The 23,315-nt window shown below is 33.3% G+C and overlaps 2 protein-coding genes across 5 annotated transcripts; one reads left to right on the forward strand and one right to left on the reverse strand.

The window, feature by feature from the left end:
- The first annotated feature begins 316 nt into the window (after nt 1-316).
- LOC103509848 (serine/threonine-protein kinase hal4-like) lies at nt 317-10,939 on the forward strand. Of its 4 annotated transcripts, none has more exons than XM_026824073.1 (7): nt 317-561; nt 3,964-4,129; nt 4,746-4,847; nt 5,841-5,988; nt 8,543-8,599; nt 9,531-9,587; nt 10,432-10,939. In XM_026824073.1, exons 1-7 carry the CDS (start codon nt 475-477, stop codon nt 10,583-10,585), a joined length of 771 nt encoding a protein of 256 aa, XP_026679874.1. In that variant the 5' UTR covers nt 317-474; the 3' UTR covers nt 10,586-10,939. The 4 variants fall into 4 exon arrangements, with proteins under 4 accessions (XP_026679874.1, XP_026679873.1, XP_017299824.1 ...); XM_026824072.1 differs by lacking the exon at nt 317-561 and adding an exon at nt 1,284-1,424; XM_017444334.2 differs by lacking the exons at nt 317-561; nt 9,531-9,587 and adding an exon at nt 1,286-1,424.
- Nucleotides 10,940-11,009: 70 nt separating this feature from the next.
- On the reverse strand, nt 11,010-18,652 carry LOC103509850 (epoxide hydrolase 4-like). Its single transcript, XM_008474483.3, has 8 exons — nt 18,129-18,652; nt 17,304-17,428; nt 16,815-17,093; nt 16,437-16,588; nt 16,007-16,197; nt 15,831-15,886; nt 11,798-11,820; nt 11,010-11,155 (listed from the first exon to the last, which is right to left on the reverse strand). Exons 1-8 carry the CDS (start codon nt 18,348-18,350, stop codon nt 11,010-11,012), a joined length of 1,194 nt encoding a protein of 397 aa, XP_008472705.2. The 5' UTR covers nt 18,351-18,652.
- Nucleotides 18,653-23,315: the final 4,663 nt, after the last annotated feature.

Consider the following 23,315-nt stretch of genomic DNA (forward strand, 5'->3'; position numbering starts at 1 on the left):
CACAAACTTTTGATACATGATCATTATTATACCAATTACATATTTGCCATGTTTTCATTTTTCCCCTTCACTATTTCTAAATGCTCATATATTATTTTTGTTTATTTCTTAGCTTAAGTTTTTTTTAGTTTTCTTTGGTTTGTTTTCTCATGATTTTGTTTTGTTTTTGGTTTTCTTCTTCTTTCACTCGCTTCCTTCTCTGTCTTTAAGTTTTCTTTGGTTTGTTTTCTCATGATTTTGTTTTGTTTTTGGTTTTCTTCTTCTTTCACTCGCTTCCTTCTCTGTCTTTATTTTCGATTTATTTTCTACTCTATCTACACCCTTTTTTATTTTGGAATTCTCATCCTCCCTCTTTTATTTTCTCCTTAAAACAATTCTTCCACATTTTTCTTATTTCCTAAACTCACAGCTAAAGGACGCACCAATATTGAGCTTCGAGAGCAATTTATTCTTGCTGAGGGAGTGTCTCAGACTATGTCAGCATTTAAACCAAAATCAAGCCCTTCACCCAATCAGCAAAGGTCACTCTCTGTAGCTTCCAATGCGGGACCTATTACCAAGGTTTGTTACATATCCCTTGCTTTTTCTTACTTTGGTCTTCTTCATTTTACTTCCTATCACGCCTCCACCGTGCTATGAGTTTGCTGAATTGAATTTGGTTTCGAATCCTTGATTTAATTCAGCATCTTCATAAGGCAAATACAACATGTCCTCTACATTTCTCGTGTGTCGGACCTGTTGTATTTTTTACTGGTGTCAAGCTTTGATAGTAACTGCTCTGCATGTATATATTATCTGTACAGTAAGTATGATCCATACAAACCCAAATGTATATTATTGAACATATTGAATGAGTTGCGATAAGTTCTATCAGCGGTAAGTACTTAGATTTGATATGATTTTGATTTCTTGTGTGGCATGCTTCGAATTGATTTGACCCCACATCCTCTCGTCCTATCCTTCCCAAATACCTACCGACCCCTTCTTTCTTATATTTATGTTTGAGAAGGTAAGTGCCATGGAGTTATTGCTTTTTTAACCTAGATGATCATTTTTGGAAATTCAAAAACCTACGAAATTTTTCATTTTCTTTAGTTTGTTTTTTGCTGATTTGATTGCAAGTGTACCACAGGTCAAGTTTAAATTTATCATTGTTTGACATTAAAAGAACAAGTTGCGTCTAATACCGTGTAGGTATTATTTTTTTACAACGTACTTTAAAAAAAAAAAAAAAAAAAAAATGAAAAAAAAAATAATTAACTGTTCACATTCTTCATTTGCATATCTAACTTTCTCAAATAGCCGAAGAATATCTTGCTGAATTGATGCCTATATTCGAAAGTTTAAGACAGAAGGAACAATTGCCTTGTTCTTATCCGCTTCATATGGGACACACTTATAGTCACAGATCTTCTTATCAATGGGTAAATCTTTTTCTATTAAATTAGTTAGATAGTTAGTCTTAGTTTTGATTTTATCTCTGACTCCCACACCTTTGAAAGTGTTTCGAACTTGCCTACCAATTAGAAGAAAGGAGAATTTAGGGCAAAAAGAAAGAAAAAGAAGATTTGAAGGTAAAAAAGAAAAAGAATTTAAGGTAAATGAAGAAGATTTTAAGGTAAGAGTGTCTCACAAGGCGGGAGTCATGAGTTCGAAAATTGTCCAAAGGTTTGAAAGTGAGTTTTTTAGGGTAGTACATTTCTTCAATATGTTTATTGCTACATAAACAGAATCTTTCAGTAGGTAAGGTTTTCTAAGTTGTAAATTTTCTTATCTTTGGACTTTTTCTATAAGTACCTATACTTTTTTAAAGACATACTTTCTAACTCCTCTCTAAACTGTCGTTCATACGAATATCTCACCTATCAAAAATCCTTTTTTGATTTAAAATCCTACTAAATTCAGACATAAATACCCACTACAGCTCCCTAAAAAGTATGTTATTAATGTGTTAAGATTGTTTTGTCCAAGAAAAGAACTAAAAAGACCCTGTCATTTTTGTTCATACGAATATCTCACCTATCAAAAATCCTTTTATGATTTAAAATCCTACTAAATTCAGACATACATACCCACTACAGCTCCCTAAAAAGTATGTTATTAATGTGTTAAGATTGTTTTGTCCAAGAAAAGAACTAAAAAGACCCTGTCATTTTCACCAAACATTGTACATAAATGTTACCTAGAATACCTATAACATTTTGTCAAAATCTTTTTTAATGCACAAATTCAACTAAATGTTTTTTCAATCTCATTTTCTAATTTATTCTTACTGTAAGTACCACCTCTACAATTTTGATCAAATTTTCCATCCGTGCACAACTTTTTGTTATTCCACTCAAAATAGTTTTCAGTTCTTTTCTCATTATTTCTTTGGCTTTAGCAGAATCACAGATGCAAAGTCAGCTTTTATCTACAATTTTATCATAAAAAGCACAGCAGAATACCTATAACATTTTGTCAAAATCTTTTTTAATGCACAAATTCAACTAAAGGTTTTTCAATCTCATTTTCTAATTTATTCTTACTGTAAGTACCACCTCTACAATTTCGATCCAATTTTCCTTCCGTGCACACCTTTTTGTTATTTCACTCAAAATAGTTTTCGGTTCTTTTCTCATTATTTCTTTGGCTTTAGCAGAATCACAGATGCAAAGTCAGCTTTTATCTACAATTTTATCATAAAAAGCACAGCATAGATTCGTAGTGAAAGCTTAGCTGAATGCGCGAAAGCTTTAAAATTAGTCACAAATTGCTACTAGCTCTGCCGTTAACCATAGATCCAAATGGAGCTGTGGCGAGAAATGATAGGAGTATTTGAAGAGGTAGAATCTACCTTCGCCCGTACTCCAATAAATGAACAAATAGCTTAAGATTCATCATTCCAGCTCCGTTCCACTTGCAGTGGAACAAACCGTGGGTGGATCATTAATTTTCTTTCATTTGGTCAAGTACAACTCTATAGTTTATAAAAGAAGAAAACTCCGCTAAGTGGATCAAAAATGGAGTATTTGAAGAGGTAGAATCTACCTTCGCCCGTACTCCAATAAATGAACAAATAGCTTGAGATTCAACACTCCAGCTCCGTTTCACTTGCAGTGGAACAAACCGTGGGTGGATCATTAATTTTCTTTCATTTGGTCAAGTACAACTTTCTAGTTTATAAAAGAAGAAAACTCCGCTAAGTGGATCAAAAAACCAATGAAATTTTAGCCTACATAGCTGCATAGGTACCATTAGGAAAAAGAACATTATGTTCCCATTTTAATTTTAGTTATTCTAGGAATGTATCAAAAACATGAGCTTCGTTCTTCGAAAATTGTCTAGACAGTTGTTTTTTACTCTTCATCAATTTACACAATTTGTGCATTGTTAGCACATTTTTTATCCGTCAAAACTAGATGTCAAATTTCGTTTTCCCCTAACGAGCTTTATTACGAAGGGTCGTCGCTGTTACCCCAAAATTCGTTGGTTCGGTAGCTTGTAGGTCATTCCAATCAAAGACAACGTTTTGTCGAAAGTTCGAGAGCTAGAAGGACAAAGGTACTTAGATGAAAATCTTCTCATTAAAGTGTGATTGAATTTTGCTATAATGAAAAATTATAAATATTTGCGATGATTTGCCAAATCAAATTCAAGAATAATGGTACCCTTTTATAAATAAAAGGTACAGTACAGAATAGAATGAATAGATAATAGAAGAAAGTAGGAGCATAAAGGTACATTAAAATAAGAAGAAGGTACCTATCCTTTGAAAGAAGTAAATTAGCGGCATATGCAGCTGGCTCTTTCGGCAAGTCCCATGTTTTTCCGTAGTAGTTTTTGAATTATAATTAGGAAATTGGAAAGTAATACATATTTTTAATCAGAAACTTAGAAGATAGATAATCAAAAACAACCCGTTTCCCTTGAACTCACCACTCATTTGCGTCCCTCTGTTTTCTTCCCCCGCGCGATCTCCAGGTTCGCGAGAAGAGCTCAAAGAGCATTCCCATGGGAAGAACAGGCGTCAACCGTTCAGCCGGGACTCCGGACTCTCTGAGCGACAATGAATCCCCCTCCTATTCCAGAACTCCGCTGAGGAAACCATCCTCGTCTACCGTCAGAACCCGATCCAGCATAGCCTCAGGTAAAAAGGCATTCCAAATCAATCAAATCAAATCATGAATCTTTGTGGTAAAGCAAAGAGCTTTTTCACAACTCTTGTGGGTATCACAGCATTACTAAGTGTCTCCTTTGGGTGCAATAGTCCTACATACTGGACTCCGCACACAGGAATTTCGTCAGAAACGACCCCCATTTCAATGTTTTTCACAACTCTCGTGGGTATCACAGTATTACTAAGTGTCTCCTTTGGGTGCAATAGTCCTACATACTGGACTCCGCACACAGGAATTTCGTCAGAAACGACCCCCATTTCAATGTAATCTAAGTGTCTCCTTTACTATTGATTTTCATCTACTCGTATTATCAATTTACACTAATAATGCCGCCTTTGGTCGCTACTCGATTAAAATAGCTACTCACTTGTCCTCACAAGGCTGAGTGCACCCCGAACTCCAAGCACAGAGCTGAAAAAACTTTGACTCCGCCGGGAATCAAACATGGGACATTCGGAGTTCAAGCCTAGTCTGATACCCACTCGGCTACGGAAGCTGGTAAAAAGTAGTTTTAACTGAGTTCAGAATGCTAGTCACAAATGTCCTTCCTCACTTGAAAGCTAATCATTTTATATCATTTCTCAGGTGGCAGTTTGCCAGGAAGTCGAAACAACAGCAGACCTCCCAGTAGGACGGGAAGTAAGCCGCCTAGTCGACACGGGTCAAATCTGTCTCTGGATAGCACAGGTGAGAAGCTAGTTACTAATTCATAACACTTTCTACGTGTTAAATACAAATTTTTTAACCCGTTGAAGAAATTTTGAATTCCGGCCATTTTCGGCAGTTACTCAATAGGTACTAACAATGTTAGAGTACTTAAAGTGATATGCCATATACTCTACGTGTTAAATACAATTTTTTTAACCTGTTGAAGAAATTTTGAATTCCGGCCATTTTCGGCAGTTACTCAATAGGTACTAACAATGTTAGAGTACTTAAAGTGATATGCCATATATGGTCACATGTCACATTCCAACAAGCACCTATATCGTTGCTTTCTAAGAGGCATTTTGGAAATTTTACACTGGAATCAACATGGGATACTGTCTCCATCCAACAAGCACCTATATCGTTGCTTTCTAAGAGGCATTTTGGAAATTTTACACTGGAATCAACATGGGATACTGTCTCCAAATAAACAGGATGCGAACAAGACCTTCATCACAATGAAAAAATGTGCTACATAGAATAGAATAGACTTTGTTTATCTTTCTGAGATAAAACTGAAAAGTCCCTATACCCCCGCTTTAACCCATCTTTTGGGGTGGTTGCCCCTACACTTAAGTCTCAGAGTGGACTTTTTGTGTATGCTATACATTTCTATATCCTCAGAGTCTAACCTAGGTCTTGCGTGTTTTCATATATTCTTTGATACTCAGAACCAATCTTTTGGAATTTGACCTTGTTATTTTGGTTTTGGAAATAGGCCAAATAATAATATACCCTCCTTGATAGTCCTTCGAAGCTAATATACGAAATTCCCGCTATTTCCAGACGATTACATTACTATATCCCCAGAGTCTAACCTAGGTCTTGCGTGTTTTCATATATTCTTTGATACTCGGAACCAATCTTTTGGAATTTGACCTTGTTATTATGGTTTTGGAAATAGGCCAAATAATAATATACCCTCCTTGATAGTCCTTCGAAGCTAATATACGAAATTCCCGCTATTTCCAGACGATGGCACTCCCAGTCGTATCCCGAGAAGATCTACATCTTCCCGGTCTAGTACAGGAACCACCACGCCTCATAAGCTCGGGGTACCGTCCTACAACGGCAACAGCGCATCGAGGTCACGCTCCCCCTCGGGCTACGGAACACCAAAGTAAGTAGCGGCAACACTGCATTACTTATCATCAAAATCATTATTTAATATTTTATTTCATAGATTAATGGCCAGGTCCACATTCGGAGATTAATCTACGATTAACTTTTAATCTTGGATTAGGCAATCTGTAATATTTTATTTCATAGATTAATGGCCAGGTCCACATTCGGAGATTAATCTACGATTAACTTTTAATCTTGGATTAGGCAATCTGATTAGCTAGGGTAAAAAATAATCAATTTATCAGATTGCTTAATCCAAGGTTAAAAGTTAATCATAGTTTAATCGCTGAGTCTGGCCCGGGCAGTAGTAACCTAAATTCAGGATCTAATTAAAATCGTGGTTATTTTTGAGGAAATTCACAAATTACCCTAACAAAAGTCACAATCACAGTAATACTACAAGTCCATAACGCCTCTTAACTTATCCAAAAGTTTTTGACAATACAGAAAATTGGTCAAAATAACTCACTTTCAACAATCCAAGTCTAAACGTATGGGATAAGTAAAATAAAGTTGAAAAATACACTTTCAATGTGTGGTAATTCCTGTTGTTACGTCGAAAACTCTTGGCTAAACTTATAATGTAAAACATAATCCCATAATATGCATCTCATTTTATACTAAGGGAGCAAAGATATAGTTAATCATTCACTACACGATCACTAACAAATATCACGCCTAGTGGATGTAACTGTAAACAATGTACTCTGATGGGTACTAGTAGTGTAGCATTTGTATTTCAGGGTTTAGAATAATTAGATCAATAAGTCCTTCTTGGTTTCCATGACCCCTTTTGAAAATACAACAACTAGATTCTTAAATAACCTCCATATCCAAAAGTTCTTTACTTGTCTCGTTTAAATGTAGTTAAACCCAAAGAAACGTTAATTGTTCTATTGTATAGAAATCAATATAGTAATTAAATTGACCTCGAAAAACTTTGTTCCACGGTTTGTTTCCCAATGTTTTCTTTATTCCCTGTGTACCCTACCTCAGTTCCCTGTACCCTACCTTTGCAGTTCCCTGTACCCTAACTGCCTTCCCTGTACCTCCTCACTAAACTATTTATCTCAGACTTGGCTGTCGAACATGTTTGAACAATGGAGGGAAAAAAGTTTTTCTTCGTTAACTATAAAGAATGAAATTCAATTCGGAGAAATTAAATACATCGGTTCGAATTGTTGTGAATTGTTTCCGAACAAATGAACACACCTCCGGTCTCTGGGGTATTGAGTATGATTTGATTAGGGCGCACAAGACAAGTGACCTTCTTTTGATTGACGAGATAAAAAAGTTTGGAAACAAAGAGTGGGATTTTATGAAGGGGAAGAATAAGTACCGTAGGGATTCTGTGTTTTGCTCTACTAAGAAGTAATCATTTTGTGGGAACAGTAGAGGGAATTAGGCAATTATATTGGAGACTTGGAAGGTTTCAGACACAAAATTTAAAATTCGGGTTTCAGAATTTAAGGGAATAGAATTCGAGGCCTAGTAGGGTCCTTCAAATTCGCGTCAAACGCATTGAAAGTCCAAGCGAACTCCTTAGCCAAGTCCAAGCCTTAGTCAAGTCCGACCCAAAGCTTTAACAATTGCAATTTTTTAGGGGGCTTGGAAGGTTTCAGACACAAAATTTAAAATTCGGGTTTCAGAATTTAAGGGATTAGAATTCGAGGCCTAGTAGGGTCCTTCAAATTTGCTTCAAAGGCATTGAAAGTCCAAGCGAACTCCTTAGCCAAGTCCAAGCCTTAGTCAAGTCCGACCCAAAGCTTTAACAATTGCAATTTTTTAGGGGAAAAAAACTTCAATTTATTATTTTCGATCCATTTCAGTGAAGAGCATCATTGCACTTGTTATTCATCTGAATCCGACTAAAAACATTAAATTCCACATCTACCGTCTTATTTTGATCAAATATTAAATCTGGGTTGTTACCATTACCTAGCATAGTTTTACGGATGAGTATTTATGGTTGCAAGGTAAAATATTCCATTGGACAAATTTAAATGTTCGTCATAACAGTAGCCTCGTAAAAATCGGTAATCATAATTAGATAAATAATATGTTTTCTATGTTATATTTCGTTGGTCAAATTTAAATGTTCTAATCTGGCCTCGTAAATGCGGTAACCATAACATTGTTATCTATGTCATGTATGAGTATGTAGTAGGAAAAAGGATGCTATGGATAATTAGGACATGTAGATCGAAGTAATTTTTTGTTGGGTTAAATGAGCATTTCAAGAATTCTTAAATAGCAAATGCTCTGTAGATTCTAGATTAGATGTACCTAATATTATCTGTTCTATTTGTAGCCGGGACCTCAATCTGAGCTTAAATGTAAGACTTGCCAACTGATTTATTAAAACGTTTGAAATCATCCAATCAGATTATTCATTTCTAGAGGTACTTAGAATTTACTTAGTTTACTAAACTTAAACCAAGTTTAACCTTGGATTGTGGTCCCGGTTAATTTAATTATAACTCTGCCTGTTAATGTATAACATTGTTTAACCCTGGACTAACGTAATGTTACTAACATTTATTTTATAGGTCTAACAGTATTCATCGTGCATCAAGTATACCCACGCTATCTGGTTCTGGACTTAGGTAATTAACATTCATTTTATTGTTTCTAATTCTTCATGTTTTGTTGTTTTTTTTACTCGTTGATAATACCTGTCTGATTGGGACCCTTCTAAATGGGAAACCTGGCTAAACGGGAGGGGAAAAATCGTGGCCCCTTCATTTATAATTGGAAAACACTTTTGTAATTAGACAGGTTTGACAGTATTTCTTTGAACTACCGTAAAGGGTAGTACCTACCAGAGAAAGAGAATCCCATTTTCAGCTCTTTGAAGCGGCTCGTACGTAAAGGGGCAATATTTTTCTGACATTGTGTTGCTTGCAATTATGCCAGCATTATTGCAAACCACACTTGTTTATATCTTATTGCTTAAGGGGCAATATTTTTCTGACATTGTGTTGCTTGCAATTATGCCAGCATTATTGCAAACCACACTTGTTTATATCTTATTGCTTGTTTACCAGTCCTTCAATTCAATTATTTTTATCGTGCCAAAATCCTTAGAGGGAGCTTGTGTCCTTCCAAGATAAGCTCTTGGGACGATATAAATGCAAAGTTCCTTTAAACTCCTTGAATGCTGTGTGAATAGTTCGATATTTTTGGCACGCTGCTGCTGAATTTCACTTGTCGTGCCAAAATCCTTAGAGGGAGCTTGTGTCCTTCCAAGATAAGCTCTTGAGACGATATAAATGCAAAGTTCCTTTAAACTCCTTGAATGCTGTGTGAATAGTTCGATATTTCTGGCACGCTGCTGCTGAATTTCACTTCCCCCCGCTTTCTCGTAAAAGAAGCATCTCATGATGCTTTTAAAAAAGTTTGACGTGATAAAAACTTTCATCTCCCATGTAGCAGATAATAAGACTCGTCTAAAAGTTTTCTTATCTGACGTTTAATTTTTTCCCCATTTTTAACAATTGTTGAAAACTTCTTTTCATGCTGCTATATTTTGTGAAGTTGGAATAAACCTCCACTAGCTAGGAGACCTTCTCAAATACCTGTTTTGGTACCAAGGTAAAGGATAATTCAGATACATGTGAGGTATAGTAGGGTCTGGTTCACATGACTAGCGGTGTTTCTGGCGATTTTGATTTGACATGGGAATTCGGCTTCAAACTCGGGTTTTGAGTTGGTATTTTTAACGAAATGGCTAGCTAGGAGACCTTCTCAAATACCTGTTTTGGTACCAAGGTAAAAGATAATTCAGATACATGTGAGGTATAGTAGGGTCTGGTTCACATGGCAAACGTTGTGTGTAGGACTACCGAAAGTTTTCGCTTATTTGGATAACTATTCGCCTGGTCCCATGACTAGCGGTGTTTCTGGCGATTTTGATTTGACATGGGAATTCGGCTTCAAACTCGGGTTTTGAGTTGGTATTTTTAACGAAATGCTCGCTAAAATAAGTTGAAAGATCTTGATATAAAGAAATATGAACTCGCTGAACTAGAGGAAATACACTAAACTATGGAATGATGGGAAGAGAAGGTACTAAAACCTCTACGAAAAATTAGACCATTAAAGAAATATCCATCTTTATTGCGTGAAAGAGGTACCTATTTAAAGTTTTCTGAGGATCTTGATACAAAGAAATATGAACTCGCTGAACTAGAGGAAATACACTAAACTGACTAAACTATGAAATGATGGGAAGGGGAGGTACTAAAACCTCTACGAAAAATTAGACCATTAAAGAAATATCCATCTTTATTGCGTGAAAGAGGTACCTATTTAAAGTTTTCTGACCTTGTTCGTTCACCTTTAAGAGCAAGTGTAATTCAACTTTTCGTAGCGGTCACTTGTGACTAGTTTCTGACATTTTTAAATTCTAATTATTAATGTATGTTTCATATTTCAGACCAAGAACTCCGTCCGGCTCATCAACCCCAGTGTCCTCCTCATTGACTTCTGGAACCAAACTAGCACGTAAATCATCAGGCGCCTCAGATACCCTCACTGGACTGTCCAGGAAATCGACCCCAACCGACCCTAAAGCGCCATTCAGATTGTAGTAGAACCTTACAAATGTGATCCAGAATTTTATATTTTCATTTTGAATTTAACCAATTAACAAAGAAAATTAATAACCAAACAAAAAGCCTTTCGGTAAAGTTAATTTTCTTTGACAAAAAATAAAACCTACTAATATCTTGTTAAGTATTAATATTTTTTCTTAAAGAATTAATTGTTTTTTGTGTTTCTTAAGAAGAACCATTGTTATTTTTGTTAAAGAGATATTTTCGTTGTTTTTAACAATATAATTGTTTGAAAAATGACGATTGCGAAATATTGCAAAAGATTATTATATTATTTTGTTTCTCCTTCTGAAACTTTTCCTGTTTTGTTGGAAAATTTACTAGCACTGGAATTCATGTTGATACTTTCAGTGGAATGTATCGAAGTATTTGTACATTGACATTTTTATAGTCATGATATTCAACTCATAGACAAGAAAGTTGTCTCGTTTTGTAAATACATTTTGTAATGGTTTCCATATTTCACAGTGTTACTAACTGCTCCGTACATTTTACCCACTAGTCCTGTTTGCTGGTTGACTTGCTTGGAGTCCACCTGATCTTCATCTGAAATTACACACAAAAAGAAAATTTCGTAATACCGAACGAGGGATAAAAAAGGATATATCATTATATCATATCATAAAATAAGGTTGATAATGCGAAGTGGCTCAAGAAGTTTTAAAATGGGTAATTCACAAAGTTAAAGAGATATTTTCGTTGTTTTTAACAATATAATTGTTTGAAAAATGACGATTGCGAAATATTGCAAAAGATTATTATATTAGGATATATCATTATATCATATCATAAAATAAGGTTGATAATGCGAAGTGGCTCAAGAAGTTTTAAAATGGGTAATTCACAAATGGAGTTTTTAAATTAACGCTACTGTGATACCTTTTCTTTTGGGCTTTTAATGGAAGACTACTAGCTAATGATGGTTGAAAGACTGTTTATGGACTGCTAACTGCTAGTTGATGACATTAAAGTTTAAATTAAAGACATTAAAGTTTTAGCAACCAAAATTAGCGTCCCGTCAATCGAACTCTTTAATGTTATTTGGCAAAAAACTCGTTTCCACACATGCAGAAACAAGTCTTTGCCAAATAACATTAAAGACTTCAGTTGGTGGGACGCTAATTTTGGTAGCGAAAAATCGATAAAAACTCGCTATTGGGGGTAAACTGATCTCTTGGAAGCTCTTACCAATAAGGAAGTTGAGTAACAAGTTGTTAGTATTTTGTATTTATTGTTAAACAATATAAAGTTTCTCACAAATCCCCTGGTAGGTCGTAATTTTATTATTTTTGCTTACCTACTAGATGTATTTTGTATTTATTGTTAAACAATATAAAGTTTCTCACAAATCCCCTGGTAGGTCGTAATTTTATTATTTTTGCTTACCTACTAGAAAAACATAATCAATTTTTTTTATAAGACGTCAACTTTACTACCCGTAATTATCCCCTTTTTATTGACATTTTAAAGTACTTTGAATTGTTTCTCTTGCAGGTACAAGTGTACCTACTTACTAAAGTTACTATCCAAAGGCGTACATATCACACTGTGGTTGACGTATTGCTATGATTTGAACGAACAGGAGACTATAAAATGTACATAGGGTGTTTAGGAGAAATAACACAGGCTATTATTTCTATTCCTAGTTTAAAAAGTTACAGATGTAATCGACATCTACCAATCAAATTCGAGATTATGTATTGAAATTAAATTCAGGCTTATTATCTTTTCAAATGATTAAGGTATCATAAAACCAATCTTTATTAAAAAAAAAAAATCTACTTATACCTACACTGAGCAAAAGTTATATAAAGGTATACGAAATTCAGTCTTTTCTTTAGAATTTTTGGTACAAAACGGAGGTTAAATAAACTCGGGACTATTCTCTAGTGAAGAGTAAAAAGTACAGTCTTTTTGAAGATAATCCCCTATAAAAAATATAATCATCTACCTACATAAATAAAATATCTGATACAATAATTAAAACTAACTAAAAGAATATGGCTGAATTTTGAATCAAAAACAAGCTAACAACCATGGAATATTTTGGGAATGTAAACATGATTGATGTGTAAAATAAGCGTAAGAATGTTGTTTGTGAAAATTAATCAGAAGATATGCTCAACATTTGACAAGATGAGGTGAACTGAAGGAATACAATTTTCCTAGGATGAGAGTAATCAGAGCTACAAGAAGATGAAATACCTAATGAAATATTAGCAAAAAGATGGTAACAGAAAGATATAATATATGCTCAAGATTTGACAAGATGAGGTGAACTGAAGGAATACAAATTTTCCTAGGATGAGAGTAATCAGAGCTACAAGAAGATGAAATACCTAATGAAATATTAGCAAAAAGATGGTAACAGAAAGATATAAAAAAAAGGAGAAGAAATGTACAGAATAAATTTAAATTCATTAGGTTTCCACAATAATTAACAATCTTAAACCAGAGAATACCCACTATATTTATTTAGGACTAGATATGAACGGAACTTTCTAAACTCTACTTGAAAAGTATAAATAAATAATATCAGTGATCATAAAATAAGAGCACAAAATACACATGAACAGAAGAAACCTGTATCTTTAGCATACACTGCTTGTGAAGTTTCAATTCCTACACTTAATAATATCACCAGTGCAAATAAGACGTGAAAAGGCATGATGAAAATAATATAACATCTACTGAATTGAAAACCATTCTTTGCACTAGTTCAGTCACTGAGGACTATTAAGGCCAAATTATGAACCAAGATTATATTGAATCCTATACTGAAAACACTTCGTAGGTATAATAACATGGTAAAAACCAAAGATTTTTTTGCAAATTCCCCGGATTTAGTCTTGTGTTGACGGCTATTATTGAACGTTTTTCATCTGCTGTTGTGCAGACGTCAAAATTCATTTTAACATTAGACCATAGATTCGGAATTAATAGCAAAGCAAAAAAAATCTTTAAATAATCTGACTTCATAATTAGGCCCTAAAAAGACTGAGGAAATGAGACTTCAGGCATACTAGGCTGTCTCGTTACTTCACGATTGAGATGGGCCAAAGTAGAAAGCTTTTGAGACAACATTGTTGGTGGTCTTCTGTACAGACTCGATCATTTGGTTTCCATAAAAAAATCTTTAAATAATCTGACTTCATAATTAGGCTTATTGGGCCCTAAAAAGACTGAGGAAATGAGACTTCAGGCATACTAGGCTGTCTCGTTGCTTCACGATTGAGATGGGCCAAAGTAGAAAGCTTTTGAGACAACATTGTTGGTGGTCTTCTGTACAGACTCGATCATTTGGTTTCCATTTCATCATACCGTCCGATTTGAGCTTCGAATTCGGGCCTAAGGCAGGTGAAAAATAGAAAAGAAAAAGATAATCATTTTGTAATATTTTTTCTCCTGATATCTTCTTTTGTACATGTGGAAATAAATAACAATTCTTCTTCTTTTGAAATGTGTCTGAGAGTTATTTTGTAATATTTTTTCTCCTGATATCTTCTTTTGTACATGTGGAAATAAATAACAATTCTTCTTCTTTTGAAATGTGTCTGAGAGTATTTCTCTGTTGAGCATAGCCTTTAGTATTGTTCTCAGTACTTAATGCTGATTTAATTCATAAAATGTTGCTAGTATATTCTTTTAGTACTGCAATATCTATAATAATCATGCTAATGACTAGAACAGTACAAGTTATTGTCTCTAAAACAAGGGAAATATTTATATAAATATATTTTTTCACCATTCAAAGTCTAAAGCCGAGGGCAAAAGAAAGTTGTGTACTATTTTAGTTTTATAACAATTTGATACATTATATTTTTTTATTTCGTATTGGATTTTTTGTTTAATTTTCATGTTTTGTGTACTTTTTGTTTTTCCCGAATTGTTTGTTCTTTGAATTGTACTTTTTTACGTTTGAAGTAGTATCTTATTTAAAAATATCTTAATTAGACAAATAGGCATAATATCTACCTATTCAAAGATAATGTCAAACATTCTTTGTTGTCTTTGTCATAATCTTCTCAAATTTGTTTTTAAATTGTAGAAAATTTTAGTTTTCAAATCAGTTCATCACGTTTACCTAATCATTCATAAATTCTAAATAGTAGGCAATTTCACTCATTCTTAGACGTAAAAAAAAACTCTGAATAGCAAGCAAGAAGTACCTATTGGTTATTACGATTTCCGGTGAAATCTAGTCAAATAATGTACATAACATCTAAGTGACAATTTCTTTTAGTTTTGTCCTTTTTAATAAGGCATAAATGATGGATATCTTGAAAAGTTAGTCCTTTTTCCATAGGTAAAGCTTACTGACGCACAAGAAAATTACATTCCAAATTTATTATTTTCTGATTTCTCTATCACCTCTATACTTAAAAGAAATATTTGTATTATTCTTATGGCAGTTTTAAAAGTTTCATTTCCTCCATAGGTAAAACTATGTCGAGTCGATAATTGTATTATAATTTTCAACTTTTATCAACACAGAGAAAAGGACGCAGAAATCGTTTGTGTTCTTATTAGATCATTTTAGAAGGGGAATTAAAGAGGATTACACCATTATTGAAAAAATATATTTATAATTCCTTTTACCTAAAAAGGCAATTTTGACGATTAGATCATTAAAGAGATAATTATTTATTTATTAAAAAAAAGTGCCAATAATTTTATTTCTTTTATTATTATTTTCGCAAGATAATTTTGTAACTTTTTTAGTTTTAATACTTCTAATATTCTTTTCCTTAAAACATTAATTTCTTTAATGCTGTTTTATTGTTTATTTTAATAAATAAAATAAAAAAATCTTACCAATGAAAATGTGTTCAACAATATTTCATTTTGTTTTTGTTTTCTTTCTGAGAAATTCCTCGAATGGGAGGATATTGAGATCCTGAAGGGATAAAGAACTTTGATAGACTAACATATTTGTCGGAGAGAATGATGCCTAATAATACCCTTATACTCGTAAGTACAAGGACATTATTCGCCATTAAGTACTCCTTGTGTTCTTACAAGTACACAAATAAGTGGGCACTTCGAAAACTGAAAGAAACCAAGCTTTATAAGCATGTAAATAGTCAATCCTATGTAGAGATGCGACTTCTGACTCATCTTTGGGATCGAATCCCAACTGAGCTACTCAGTAAAAGGAACTACTCTTTTTTTTCAACTCGCTCTTTGACTCCCGACTCTTCTCTGATACTTTCTACGCAAGTTGTTCACTTGGTCAGGCTGTTGCTGATGTGGGTAGTGAGAAGAGTTGTCAATGATTTTCAGCTTGAATTGTTCAGCGAAATCCGTGGACCTTACAATGCTCTCCAGTGAAACACACAAGTTGTTCACTTGGTCAGGCTGTTGCTGGTGTGGGTAGTGAGAAGAGTTGTCAATGATTTTCAGCTTGAATTGTTCAGCGAAATCCGTGGACCTTACAATGCTCTCCAGTGAAACACAATTGTCCGCACTCCCGGTTAGCAACAGAACAGGCACTTTGACTTTGTTGATTTCGGATTTTGTGGAGGACGCAGTTTTCAGCCGGTTGAATGGCAAATTGCGGAAATAATTTAAAGGTCCTGTCCAGTCCTCTGAAACAAATAGAACATGTATTGATAATTTCCGAATACTATCTGTTTCAGTAAATACATATTTGAACTGTTGAATTAGGACATGTAATCCCTTTATCTCACTTGCTAATAATTCATTTTCTTTTGGTTCCTGCCAAAGGGACTGCAGACTTCAATTCTCAGCTAGTCACCATGTATTTTAAATCCTAAAATCTCCCAAATCAGTTAAAACCAATCTTATAGCCACTTATTTTACTTACCTTTCCTAGAGAATGTGTATTTGTAGGCATCAAGGTAAGCATTTCTCTTGTACTTATCATTGGCCGATAAATGTTGATAACATTTGTTGACAATGTTAAAGTCGAGTGCATGTTGCTCAGGTAAATGAGGGAGCTGGGAGAATTGAATCCATCTGGAAGAGAAAAGAGTATACCTTGAATATACCTCCCCTTGCACAGAACCTTTTGCTTGTGTACAGTACTTAGGTTATTGTAATGGTTATCTGAAGGGAGAAAAAAAAATAATAATAATAAACTAAAAAAAAATACAGGAGAAATATCTCTCATATGTCTGGGATTTTTTTTTTTTTTTTTAAACTCTGGAGCTTGTTAATGTTAACAGATGAATGTAATGATTACCTTGAGTTGAATAAACAATTCTTTGAAAGCTGTTGGTTCCAGTACAGATTCGGATGTGGACAAGAGATGGCAACAAATTTCTTCACATGCTGAGGATACAAAGACACAAGGTACCATCCAAGAAGAGCTCCAATATCATGTCCCACAACATGACAAGATGAAATGTTCAGCGTACAAATGAAGTTACGAAGTTCATGAAGCAGAATGCAAACTTTGTAGTTACTTCGAGACAAAGGCTTATCTGAATCACCAAATCCTTTCAAGTCTAAACATATCACCCTGAAATATGTGGAAATCAAAGACATACAATATTATTATTATGATTACATACGCAATTTCGTTGAAATTAAATTTAAATGACAGATCCAAATATTAAGGACTACTAAATATCATCTAAATATCAATAGAAAAAAAAAGTTATTATAGAGTTTGATTCCCAGAAAATTTATTACCTCCATAGTGAAACTTAGGGTTTCTCTTCACCTTTACCTGAAATATTCAACTAAAGCAGGAACTTGAGAACTCCAACTTATCCAAAAATCTGGAAATCCATGTAGAAATAAAATCACAGGCTTGTTTTTGTCTCCAGAATCAACATAGTGAAACTTAACCCCCTGAAAATTAAAAATACATAAGATAGGTAAGTATGAATTGGATTTGAATAATATTGGACTCATTACATGAAGTGAGTCATCAGGTGAGGATTTGCCTACATAGGTACTTATCAAATCTGTTTGTTTGTGTTTGTTTGTTTTTTTTATATATATACCACAATGCATACAAGAGTTGCATCACATAAGCAACTATTACACCATACCTTTCAGTGTTTCATTTCCGTTCAGGAATAGATGCTAAAAGCCTGTAAAAAAGAAACCCTCTTTTGCATAGGTACAAGAGGTGCTGTAACACTACATTGAAAAAAGGAAACATGAACGGTGAGGATTTGCCTACATAGGTCTTATCAAATGTGTTTGTTTGTGTTTGTTTGTTTGTTTGTTTGTTTGTTTTTTTTTTTTTTATATATATATACCACAATGCATACAAGAGTTGCATCACATAGGCAACTATTACACCATACCTTTCAGTGTTTCATTTCCGTTCAGGATTAGATGCTAAAAGCCTGTAAAAAAGAAACCCTCTTTTGCATAGGTACAAGAGGTGCTGTAACACTACATTGAAAAAAGGAAACATGAACTTCATCATACCGTCCGATTTGAGCTTCGAATTCGGGCCTAAGGCAGGTGAAAAATAGAAAAGAAAAAGATAATAATAAAAGGAAACATGAAAATGACTTTTGAACTGATAGCTACTCACCTTGAGTTTGACATAAAGATGTTGACCAAAAGAATTATCCACCAAACAAGTGGGAGCATTCTCCCTCTCATCTTTCACTTTCCGTTTCCCATACAATCGCCAAAAGATGTGTTTTACCAATGTCCATAATCCCCAAATAAATGAGAAAATGTGAATCTTGATTGACTCAAGAAATGATATTGTTACTATTCTGAAGTTGTAGCTATCAAACGCGGCCGACATTTTATTTACCTAGTCATGCAATCAATAGATGAACTATTAATTGTTGAGATAAATCTCTTTTGAGGTCTTTGGAATGGCCATGTGATTTTTTCCGTCAAAATTTCAAGTTCATGATGGTAATAAACACTCCACAAATAGAAAAGAAAACCACAGTGTTATAGAAATAGATGATTAAAGGCTTAAAGATTAAAACAAGGACTGGATTGAAACATTCTTATCAACTTTTACCGTTATCTCTGTTAACCTTTGATTAAAAAAAAACTCACCACTCACCACTCACCACTTATCAGCTTATCACAAAACTTGAACAGTTCACTTGTTTACAACGGTGATTTCTGAATGCATTTTGGATTTGGATAGCCAATCACAATCGCGTAATAATGCACTTTTTATGCACATTCAACTGTGTATTGATGGCTGGCTTCTCAGGTGCGTGAAGTTAGCACCACAACTTTTGCTGCGAATTTGTACCAAAGCCCATCATTTAGTACCCATTTTGTTCCATCAAACAGATTAAAACAAGGACTGGATTGAAACATTCTTATCAACTTTTACCGTTATCTCTGTTAACCTTTGATTAAAAAAAAAAACTCACCACCACTCACCACTTATCACAAAACTTGAACAGTTACCACTTGTTTACAACGGTGATTTCTGAATGCATTTTGGATTTGGATAGCCAATCACAATAGCGTAATAATGCACTTTTTATGCACATTCAACTGTGTATTGATGGCTGGCTTCTCACATATCAAGGAGGTTAAAAGTGAAAGGATAGTAGATTTTTTTCAAAGTGAGGCAACAATGGGAATTATCGTACATTTTCGGTCCTATGTAGGTATATCTAAGTGAAGAAATCAATTATTTATGTATCTTCGGAACTATTTCATAGGGTATTCCTAGATATGCCTACGAGTACATTTCTAAATGTTAAGAATGCTAATAAACGCATCCTATCAATCTAAGGAGAAATAGGTAAAATAAAAAAAAAAATATTAGATGGATACACATTTCGATACAATTTTTCAATAATAGGTATTTTTTATTTATTGTTAAACAATATAAAGTTTCTCACAATTCAATTGTTCTGTACTGAAGAATGTAAACGTTAAGAGTATAATAAATAATTACTATTTAGGTATAAGATATAGAAATTTAAATATATGCCTAATAAAAATAAACAATTAAACCCTTTTGACGTAGGTACCTAGCTATATAATCTACCTATTTGTTTTTTCAACTGTATACTTAGAGGAAAGTCATTTGAAAGGAAAATTAATGAAGATATAGACTTTTTATAATATACATAACTACATAGTTAGTAATAACTTTATACAATTAAATGTTAAAAGAAAATTAGGTCGTAATTTTATTATTTTACTTACCTACTAGAAAAACATAATCAACAATTTTATCAGGCAAATCGTAAATATCGGCAAATTGTAATATATTTATATTGGCATTTTAGAAAGGATTTTAACTTTTCACTGTGGTAGGTGGGTAGATACCTATCTACCTATACTTTCCTATTTGGCTCCTTTTATCCCCCCTCCAAAGGCTCAGATTTACATTTTCAAACTCTCGTTTATTTTCTTGAAATTTCGAAACAGCTTGAAAAATAGTCTCTCCCTCGTTTTGTTATTTTTCATTCTTCACAAATCAATTAATGAGTAAGTAATGAATAAATTAAAAGGAAAAAGTTCTTAATATTTTGCTGCTTAAAAAAAAAATGTAAATAACAAAGTAGGTACCTAATTTTCGGGGAAAAAAGTTCCAAGTCTTTGTTGAGCTTTCGAGTCTTCCAAGAGAGGGAAAATTCGGGAAAAATGGAAAATGGAGAAAACGAAGAACAAGGAAGAGAGAAAAAAGAGTAGCTCGATATTTATCTTATTCATAAAAATGTGAAATTTGAGAAGAAAGTTCACTGCTAGGTATTCTCGTTACTTCTCAAGGTCTCTCGTATCAGTCAACCTAGCTGCGTCTTTTAATTCTGGTGAATTCACTGAGGAACAGAGTTCAATGGTAATTTATGTCCAGTTTTATAGTCATTTATAGACACTGGATCGTTAATAAGTCTGAACTGATGGGTAAAGTGCTTTTTTTTATAGCTCTTTGTTAATTTTGCTTTCTAAATATTTAAATACTTTTGTGGGCCTAAATTTCAAAGTAAAAGCCACTTACAATTTTTTTGGATGATTATGTCTCTCTGTCAGTTATTTTACTTTAAATAAATAAACTAAACAAGAAAATACATTTTCATAATAATTTTAAGTCTGAACTGATGGGTAAAGTGCTTTTTTTATAGTTCTTTGTTAATTTTGCTTTCTAAATATTTAAATACTTTTGTGGGCCTAAATTTCAAAGTAAAAGTCACTTATAATTTTTTTGGATGATTATGTCTCTCTGTCAGTTATTTTACTTTAAATAAATAAACTAAACAAGAAAATACATTTTCATAATAATTTTAAATTTGTACGTTTTCACGAATATAACCTACCTACTACATTTCCTATAACAGATAATTAATTTTTACGATTCAAAAAATATCTTTGGTAGACAAAATAGGTTTGAGAAAAATCAACATTATAATATTAACAATTTTATTTTAAATTGGATGACGAAAAAACCCCACTATTATTGTTTCGTATCTACCTGTACCTACTTGAAGTTTATCTCAAGTAGGATAGGTACGTTAAATTTAGTTCCAAAAGTCCCTTTATCCCGGACAAATGGGGTGTAGGGACTTTTTATTCCTATCCGCGCAGTACCTATAAACAAATGTAGGTAACTATACTCACCCTATTTCTAGGAAGGTATACCTACATACGTTACCTATAATCTTCTTACACGATTCTTCAACGGAAAATGTATAGATAGGGGTTGATGTTTTGACCTAAGACAATAAATATGTATGTAGTAGAAAATGTGTAGAAATTTTATAAATATCAGATGTCATTCTACTTCGAAGTTACGATCGTAAGTTCATTGTGAAAAAAGCTCTTCTAAAGTTACAGAAAAACAAGAACAAAAAGAGTGTTTTGGCCATCCGCTATACTTAAATCAATCTCAAAAAACTTGGCAATGGTTTCTTAGCTCGGTTGCCCAAATAAACATTAGTTCACATTTATGTAGTAGAAAATGTGTAGAAATTTTATAAATATCAGATGTCATTCTACTTCGAAGTTACGATCGTAAGTTCATTGTGAAAAAAGCTTTTCTAAAGTTACAGAAAAACAAGAACAGAAAGAGTGCTTTGGCCATCCGCTATACTTAAATCAATCTCAAAAAACTTGGCAATGGTTTCTTAGCTCGGTTGCCCAAATAAACATTAGTTCACATTTAAACAAATAACTTACAACATTTACACTAGGGATGTACTTTACATGATTTCTAAAGTTCTAAAGAAGTCTGCGCTAAACACAAATATACAACAGAAAAACAAAAACGTTTAACGTAGACATTTTTTGTTGAAACAAACATAAAATATTGTTACAGGTAACATACACATGTCAAGGGGTAATTGGGTATCTACTATTTAATCTAAGGAGGCAAATAAAACGTCTAACTTTCTGGTCTTTCTGTCACAATTACCTACATTCCTAATCCCAAGGATTATTTTGGTCAAGTCCACAGGTTCATGATATCAGTCTAAAAAAAGAAATGATAAAGAAAGAAATGATGAATAAAAAAAAAACCTACGTCTTGGTATCTATGTACCTCGCAGGCAAACAGGCAAGAAAAAAGCGTTCTGACCTAAATCTCAGATAGTGCTCACTTTTCTAAATCCTTTCTTTTAAAGATAAAATATAGCTTTTATGTACTTAATTCCTTCAATATGTATTGGCAAAGGAAAAAGTACCTTGAACCAAATTGGAATTTACTTTGCCTGATTCACTTAAAGGAGAAAAATGAGGTTCTTATTATGCTTGGGTGAAATTTAAAATATCAAATTTCCTGAGCTCATTATTTTCATATTATTATTATTGAAAAATGATAAGTCAGTTAAATTCATTTGCTGCAATAAAAAAAAGGAAGAAAAAAGTCGACTAAAAAGTTTTTTTTAAAGGGCAACCTTGCAAAACGGGAGAAGTACGAGAGTTGTGTAAAGATAAGGGACAGAAGTGAAGATATTGAAGATAAAGGTATAAGGTGGGGAGATAAAGGGATAAAGAGGGAAGATAAAGGAAGAGGAGAGAAATAAAGGAATGGCAGGAGAGATAAAGGGGGTTCAACCTACTTTTCTTTCTTCGTTTCAATGGAATTGTCCTAATTCTGGTAACTTGTGTTCTGTATTTCCCACATTTTTTCTTTCTCTCTCCGACACATTTTTTTATCACCTTCTGAGTAACCTGCTTCCGTCTGTATCATATTTCTCTGTCTTTCATTCTTTTTCCATTCATTCATATCTCTTTGTTCATCCTTTACATCTCTATCTCTCACTTTTTACCCCCGTGTATAGAAGATAAATTGGTGGATGTGCCAAATACACTTTATTTCTTCTCTCTCCTTCTTGACGTTTATTTAATCTCTTAAAATAATTTCATTATATTGAACATTCTTCTTCAGAAAAAAATCCGAAGTTGTGGATGAAACTCAATTGATATACCCATGGGTAATTTTTGGTTTGAAAATGGAACAATATTAGTCGTATTTTCCTTTCGCAATTTTCAGGTGGTAATGGTGGGAAATGGTACAATACCAGGCAGTGTTCCATTTCCCTATTCTTTAACATTAACACCATCAAACTTGCGAACTTATATTCTAATTTTTAATTACCGTGTTTACTTATTTACATTTCCTATTCAGTAGAAAAAAATCATGATAAAAAGAAGGGATTAAAAAAGAAATAAGAACCTTTCACAACCAATTAAAAAACTAACCATTTACGACAACATGAAAGAAAAATGTTGGAAAGGTAAAATCATTATAGGTAAAAAGAAAAACATCAAACATAATTAATTAGTA

This window comes from Diaphorina citri, unplaced genomic scaffold (genome assembly GCF_000475195.1).
Source record: "Diaphorina citri unplaced genomic scaffold, Diaci psyllid genome assembly version 1.1 scaffold536, whole genome shotgun sequence".
NCBI lineage: Eukaryota > Metazoa > Arthropoda > Insecta > Hemiptera > Psyllidae > Diaphorina > Diaphorina citri.